General features: G+C 42.2%; 1 protein-coding gene across 1 annotated transcript; it reads left to right on the top strand.

The window, feature by feature from the left end:
- The first annotated feature begins 1,473 nt into the window (after positions 1-1,473).
- On the top strand, positions 1,474-7,637 carry tp53 (tumor protein p53). Its single transcript, XM_058068177.2, has 10 exons — positions 1,474-1,638; positions 2,221-2,323; positions 2,712-3,003; positions 4,572-4,746; positions 4,818-4,930; positions 5,548-5,657; positions 5,736-5,860; positions 6,296-6,408; positions 6,488-6,558; positions 7,257-7,637. Exons 2-10 carry the CDS (start codon positions 2,241-2,243, stop codon positions 7,351-7,353), a joined length of 1,179 nt encoding a protein of 392 aa, XP_057924160.2. The 5' UTR covers positions 1,474-1,638; positions 2,221-2,240; the 3' UTR covers positions 7,354-7,637.

The following is a 7,637-nucleotide window of genomic DNA, read 5'->3' on the forward strand; positions in this document are numbered from 1 at the left end:
AGGCGGGGTGGGGGGTGGAGGGCTGGGTGGGCGGATTTCCCATGATCCCTGATCTTGATGTCCTGCGACAGAGGACGTCAAGCAGTTGTGGAAGACTCTCTTGACCTTAACCAACCACGTGCCATTGTTTCTATTTTTGAGGGGACATGCCAAATGGTCTCACCCCACACCCCCTGCCCAGCCCCCTTGGGGCCCCCCCCTGCCATTGCACACAACAGTGCACTTAAGAGCCGGGAAACAGGTGGTACCTTTATTTGGGATCTATTATGGCATCAGATCTCTTAGTTCATCAACTTGGACAAGCCCGCCACCAACCGGGGGCCACCATACATGTACATATTATTATTATTATTATTATTATTATTATTATTATTATTATTATTATTATTATTATTATTATTATTATTATTATTATTATTATTATTATTATTGTTATTATTATTATTATTATTATTATTATTATTCATTTTCTACCTCTTTTTCCTCACGAGGGTCGCGGGGGTGCTGGAGCCTATCCCAGCTGTCTTCGGGCGAGAGGCGGGGTACACCCCGGACTGGTCACCAGCCAATCACAGGGCACATATAGACAAACAACCATTCACACTCACATTCATACCTATGGACTATTTGGAGTCACCAATTAACCTAGCATGTTTTTGGAATGTGGGAGGAAACCAGAGTACCCGGAGAAAACCCACGCATGCATGGGGTGAACATGCAAACTCCACACAGAAATGGCCAAGGGTGGAATCGAACTTGGGTCTTCTAGCTGTGTGGCCTGCACGCTAACCAATGTTTTGTTTTCTTTTTCATTTTGTAACTAAGATTTTAGTGTCATTATATATTTACTTTATTCTCATAGCACTTTCCCCTAAAAATACAGTATTACTATTTTTTTTAGATAATAGTTTTTTTTTAATATTTAAACTTTATGTTATAAAATCAGATTTTAGTAACATTTTAAATCACATTTTTTTCCTCATCATATTACCATGTTATTCTGTTGACTTAAGTTGTAACTTTTTTTTCTCAATAGTTTCACTTTATTATTGTAAAACTGCTTCAGATTTTCTCACTTTTTGCTACTGTTTTTGTAAAAAAAAATGTGAAATTAGATTTTTAATGAATTTGAATTTTTAAAAAAATACCCCCCCCCCCCCACCCCGGCCTACACTTTGGACACCTTTATCTGATTTCATGTCAGCTAAAATGAACTACTATATACTTATGAAAGTCCTTGAACACACCAGAACTGTTTATACTTACATACATGGGTGCCGTAAAGGGGAGAAAGGGTACAAAAGAAGTACAAAAGAAGTCAGACTACAGTCATTCATTATCATTAAAAGTGTCCAAAGTTATTTATTCCTGTTTAGTTGCGGAAATCCCGATGCTTGATGAATGCATCACGATGATTTCACACTCAGCAGCTGTGTGCCAGTAAAGTCACATGTGATTGGATAAATAGTCCGTACCGGAAGTGAGCGCCTGTCTTCCATGTTTTGACTATTGTGGGATTCCCCCATTAATAACATCGCGTGCAACTTTTTCTCTCCAAATATTTTGGCGTTTTTTGCCATTTGTATCGACTAAAAGCCACACCTTCACATCATTAACGCACTCTGCGTGGAGCAGTAGGTAAAGCGCAGCGGAATTCCTGCAATCGATTTTGCAATAATGACGTTTTTCGCCTATGCTAAACGCGCTTGAAAGCTAGCAGCGCTAGTTCAATGCTAATGCTAGTTTGCTAATTTACGTCTGCTAGTTTATTGTGGCAACAACTACTTAACTTAACTCAACTCAGCTTAACACTTGAACACGTTTAGTTAGTATTCATATTTACAGTATTGGCCGTGATTTATATGTATTTCACGTTTACACAGCGTCTGCCTAGTTTGAAGGCCCATGGTTGTATTTAGGTTGCGGCAGTAAACACAACTTGCTCTCAATGCTACAACGATTCATTTCGGTCATGTCATTTTATGGACTCATTTTCATCTTTTTCATCCTATTTGTAATCAATAATTAACTCATTTATGTTTGAACGAATTTTCATTAGTCCTTACCTATTTAAATGTCGACTATTTTACACTTCCATAAGGTCTATTTTATTTTTGCGATTTAGCTGTTGTACTTAAGAGATGCTTTATGTTTTATATATTTTATATTTACTTTTTGTAGTGTTAGCACTCACTTCCTGTTTTTTTTTGTTTTTTTCAGCGTTCCTCCGCCTCATCAAGATGGAGGACTCATCTTTGGACCCTTCTCTGAGCCCCACGATCCAGATGAGCCAGGAGTCCTTCCAGCAGTTGTGGGACAGTGTGTAAGTCACACTTAAAATATGGATTTATATAAATATGGATTTACATTAGAGGTCTACACAGCTGTTTTTCCTTGGCCGCCCCACAGCCGTGGCCGTCCACAGCCATGGTGAGATTTGAGCGGCCAGCCGTCAGCCGGCCAAACAAGCGCAAAAATTAAATTACCTCTTTTCAGCTCAAGATAGTATAAATTGTGTGAAAAAGATGATATAAGGAGACATTAGTGTTGACACCAACTAAGACATTTGTGAAGAACTATCGACCATGGTGCTGAACGGCCATGTTCTTGAGATTTCTTCAGCCCGCCCTGTTAGCTGAGGAGTCCGGCCAGCCGTGGGGCCAGCCGCTCCATGTAGAACTCTAATTTACATATGCGGTGTATCTCCCCAGGAAAGCGCCGTCCATTTCCAGCATTCACAATGTGGACAACCCCCCTGGCTTCATGTGGAAGACCGAAACGGACATCCCGTTGACCCAACTCCTCGATGACGGAGCCCTCTCTGACAATTTTGATGAAAAGATCTTTGAGATACCGCTGCCCCTACTCCCACCACCAACTCCGGCGGCAGCGGCGGCACCCTCCACCGGCCCCACCGTCCCAGTCACCACCGACTGTCCCGGTGATTACGACTTCCAGCTTCGTTTCCAGAAATCAGGCACTGCCAAGTCGGTCACCTCCACAGTAAGTTTTTTTTTTCTTTTGAATTTTTTTATGAATACAAATTTGGTATTTTTGTAATTACTTTTTAATACATTTTTGAAGGATTTTAATAGATTTTTTCCTATAGTATATGCAAGGTGCCCCCTGCGCCCTCAGTCACATTTTTATCTAGTTTATTTTCTCTTCTAGAGTCAACATGAAATAGTTTTTCTTTAACTTTTTAAATTTTTTTATTACAAAATTTATCATTTATTTAAAAAAATGCATTACGGTATGCTTTTTACATTTAAGTTTTTTTCATTTTTTTTTTTCTACAGTATATGGTTGCAATTTTTTTCCCACCCAGTCACATAGTTTTTCAGTATAGTCGAAGTCTGTTCTAGAGTCAAACTTAAATTGTTATATTTTGGGGGGAAAATACATTTAGAACGGAATTATTATTATTATTATTCAAGCCCTAAAGACATGAAATGACACCATATTTCATTCTTTGTTTACACCACCTTGCGCAGCACAGGAGACACTATTGCGTTAAACACGGCATGCTATTAGCCTTCATCTCAAAGATTCTAAACTTTCTAAAAGTCTTTCAGAGTGGAGAAGTAAGACAAAGGAAGAAAACGCACCACTTCCACACAGAATGGGAGGATAACTTTTTTTCTCTTATCGTGTTTAAAGGGCTCAAGCCAAAAATCTGTATGCGGATTGAAAAGATCCGCTGTGGCGACTCTGTAATCAGGAAAAAGCCAAAAGAAACAAACAAAAGTTGCAGGTCATGGCTGACTAAATGTAACATCAATGACCATCATCATACTATATACAGCATACTATATACAGCATACTACGTACAGTATGACCTCCCTCTGTTGGTCAACCATGTCACGGTTTTGAAAAGCCTCCATAGATTGAGTGAGCCATATTCCAGTTGCCACATCACTGGCCAGGGACCACGGCATTATAGCATAATAATTACTATTCCTTTTGGGGGAAAATTGCTCGTTCTGTTGTTAGTTTTTGTATATGTATAGTCATACCAAAGTACATTTATTAATGGGATGAGAGGATAAATGCTGCAAAGCTGTCCATATTAAAATGCTACTGTACCTTTTTGTATTCAGACATTATTTTAAAGAATATTTGATATTGAAAATGAAATGATGGGGAAGTTTCTCTCTGCTGTCCAAAACTGGAGTTAAAATATATGCTGTGAGAATAAAGTGGCTTTGCTTTGTTATTGTTACTTTCTAACATCAACATTCAAACCAAAACACGCAAAAACCGTCAAATCTTACCTGGTTCATAGACGTCCCCTTAGTTTTCCGTTGACTTGCGGCCGTGCTTGTAGACTCATTCATTCTTTTTGGCCTCAGAGTGCGTCACGTATAGCCAATGGTGTGCAATGACCCGCCCTTCTGCTCGCTCTGATTGGCCGCCTTCCGCTGAGGTCCCTCCACCTTCTCCCCGACTGCTGCTTAACATGACGGGACATGTTCCCGCAGCCCCCAAAGGGTTAAAAGTCAACATGAACTCAGGGAATGTCATTACAAATCAATTCAAGGTGTTTATGAAATTCTTCTGTTGCCGTGCAGTTTTCCGAGGTGCTGAACAAGCTGTACTGCCAGCTGGCCAAGACCACCCCCGTGGAGGTGCTGGTGACCAAGGCGCCGCCAGCGGGGGCCGTCCTCAGGGCCACGGCTGTCTACAAGAAGACGGAGCACGTGGCTGACGTGGTACGCAGATGTCCGCACCACCAGAACCAGGATGGTAAATATGCTAGGACTTAAGAGGTACAACTATACATACTTGTATCATCACAGGGTTTGTTTTTCATGTAGCCACAGAGCATCGCAGCCATTTGATTAGAGTGGAAGGCAGCCAGAGGGCGCTGTATTTCGAGGACCCCCACACCAAGAGACACAGCGTCACCGTCCCGTATGAACAGCCCCAGGTAAGACGTTGCTCCTTCAGTTCTTTTTTTAAATAAATGTAAAGCATATACGTATACTATGTGTAGGGCTACCATCGCATGTGATATGCCAGACCTTGGTTTATCACGCACCATCTCAGTTCGCTGAAAGACTGGCAGATTACTATCGCCGTCCCGCTCCACTGAAAGGCTGGCAGATTACTATCGCCGTCCCGCTCCACTGAAAGACTGGCAGATTACTATCGCCGTCCCGCTCCACTGAAAGACTGGCAGATTACTATCGCCGTCCCGCTCCACTGAAAGACTGGCAGATTACTATCGCCGTCCCGCTCCACTGAAAGACTGGCAGATTACTATCGCCGCCCCGCTCCACTGAAAGACTGGCAGATTACTATCGCCGTCCCACTCCAACTTATTACCTTTATGTATTATTATTACATAATACTGCTCTACAAATTTGATGTGATATATAGATACAAATACTATTTTCCCATGGCTCATGTCTTCCATTGGCTATTATTTTTTTGTCATTAAGTTCATTGATATTTTTGCAGAGCTCCTGGAAAAGTGAATTTCTCTTGGAGATTAATCGAGTATCTGTTGTTTATTTTGGTTGCCCCCGCCCCCCACCCCTTTAGCTGGGGTCCGAGATGACCACCATCCTGCTGAGCTTCATGTGCAACAGCTCCTGCATGGGGGGCATGAACCGCAGACCCATCCTTACCATCCTGACCCTGGAGACCCCAGAGTGGGTGCCTCATTTCTCAGCTTTGAATGTCATTGTCTTGGGACCTCCCCGACTAACCGGTTTTCGTCATGTCCCCAGTGGGCTTGTTTTGGGCCGGAGGTGCTTTGAGGTGCGCGTTTGTGCGTGTCCCGGCCGTGACCGCAAAACTGAAGAGGAGAATGCTGCCAAGATGGAGAACGGGACCAAAGAAACCAAAAAACGAAGTAGGTTTCACTAACCAAAACATGAACACCCATGGAGTCTTGGGAACGCAGACATGAATGAAAGTGGGACGCTTGTGGAACATAGCTAGCGTAAGTTACACTACCATTGGTGGAAGTCACTGATTTATAGGAATGTACAGGAAAAGTTGGGAGGATTGGACAAAGTAGAAGATGACTGCACAGGGAGGCTTGGGCTGCATCCCATGTCAGGACATGCCACTCAGCGGTGGCACATGGATGGGGGTTGGGGGGGTTCACAACCCCTTGTGTGGGCGGATACCTGAATGAGGATGTGAAGCGGGTCTAAGGAAAGGGACGGTGAAGTGGCAATATGGATTGTGTGTGTGTGTCGGTGCTGCCCAAAGGGGGTCTCGGCATTGAAGCTAGAATGGCGGTCCACGGGTTACCCATGCTTGTCCCTGTCTGTGTGCACAGAGAGCGCCTCAGGCCCTGCTGCCCCCGCAGCTGCTACCACTGCCGCCCCCCTGAAGAAGCCCAGGGCTGCCTCCAGTGCTGATGAGGAGGACAGAGAAATATATCATCTCGAAGTAAGTTGGTAGAAGCGAGTGGGTGGGGGACCTCATTGGAATGCCACTAATCACCGTTGATGTTGCATTTGTCACGCAGATTCGTGGACGTGAGCGTTACGAATTTTTGAAGAAAGTCAACGACGGCCTGGAGCTGTTGGACAAGCAAAGGTAAGCTTACAATGTACATCATTTAGAAATGATGGTCCTACTGCGTCCAAGCTCAGCAGCAACGGTGCTGCTGGAGGCCTCGCTTATGGAGCTCAACCATCCCACCATGTTCAAAGAGAGAAAGCTTTGTTGCCTTTGTCATCAGGAGATGATGACAGTTGGGAATACCTCACACTCACTCACATTCAATACACATTTTTACCAGAAGAAGTGGGAGTGACAATATATTTATTTATTGTAATGTTTTTTTTTTCATTTGAACATGCATCAGATTACAATTGAGTGCATCACATAATCAGTTCACAGTTCCACATGTCCAAAAGGAGTAGGAAGAAGCAAAGCTTATTAAATCCTACCCCTCCATCTGGTACTTTTACAATCAGTAACTGTTACATTTGTTCACTTCCTGCTTTCCTAATCTAATTAAAGTTTTTATTTATTTATTAATTTTTATGTTTACATTTTTTGTCACATACCGAAGTACGAGGTGATATGATCATACAATGACATAATGGGTACCATAGTAACCATAATGTCAATGTAGTGATATATATAGCACATCATGACTGGTTGAAGACTCTTCATACTTGTATTTAGCAAACATCAACTGCTTGTATTGTTTCTGGGGGGAAAACACAAAATAATAGTTTAGCTGTTATTTTATGTATTTTACCTTTTTGTTTTTTTTACACCTGCAGCAAAACCAAGTCACCTGTGGCAGTGAAAAGTGAAGTTCCGCTGCCTTCCGTCGGGAAACGCCTCTTGCTGAAAGAACCACGTAGCGACACAGACTAGCAAAAATAACCGTTGGGCTAAATTCAGCACACACAAAAAGTCGAGATGTTATTTTTGATATATTTTTGTTGACCAAATCATGTGTTAAGTCAAATGTACATTCCTTTTTTTAACCAATTACATTTTTTGCTTTACTTTATGATTTCCTGTTAACACACCATTGCCCTCCTGCGAAAGTGTTGTACTGCATGTAGTATTACAGTACATGCTTTTTTTTTTTTTTAACCACTTGACATGTTTTTGTATCGTGACATCCCCCAATAAAAAGGGTCTTTGTTATTCAA

Source organism: Doryrhamphus excisus, linkage group LG2 (assembly GCF_037039965.1).
Source record: "Doryrhamphus excisus strain RoL-2023G ecotype Guam linkage group LG2, RoL_Dexc_Guam_v1.1, whole genome shotgun sequence".
Lineage (NCBI taxonomy): Eukaryota > Metazoa > Chordata > Actinopteri > Syngnathiformes > Syngnathidae > Doryrhamphus > Doryrhamphus excisus.

What these genes read in the sequence shown, in the direction of transcription:
- tp53 (XM_058068177.2), top strand. Translation starts at nt 2,241, where the DNA reads ATGGAGGACTCATCTTTGGACCCTTCTCTGAGCCCCACGATCCAGATG. An exon ending in CAGCAGTTGTGGGACAGTGT is followed by an intron (nt 2,324 to 2,711) that starts GTAAGTCACACT and finishes GTATCTCCCCAG; the next exon opens with GAAAGCGCCGTCCATTTCCA. An exon ending in CCAAGTCGGTCACCTCCACA is followed by an intron (nt 3,004 to 4,571) that starts GTAAGTTTTTTT and finishes GTTGCCGTGCAG; the next exon opens with TTTTCCGAGGTGCTGAACAA.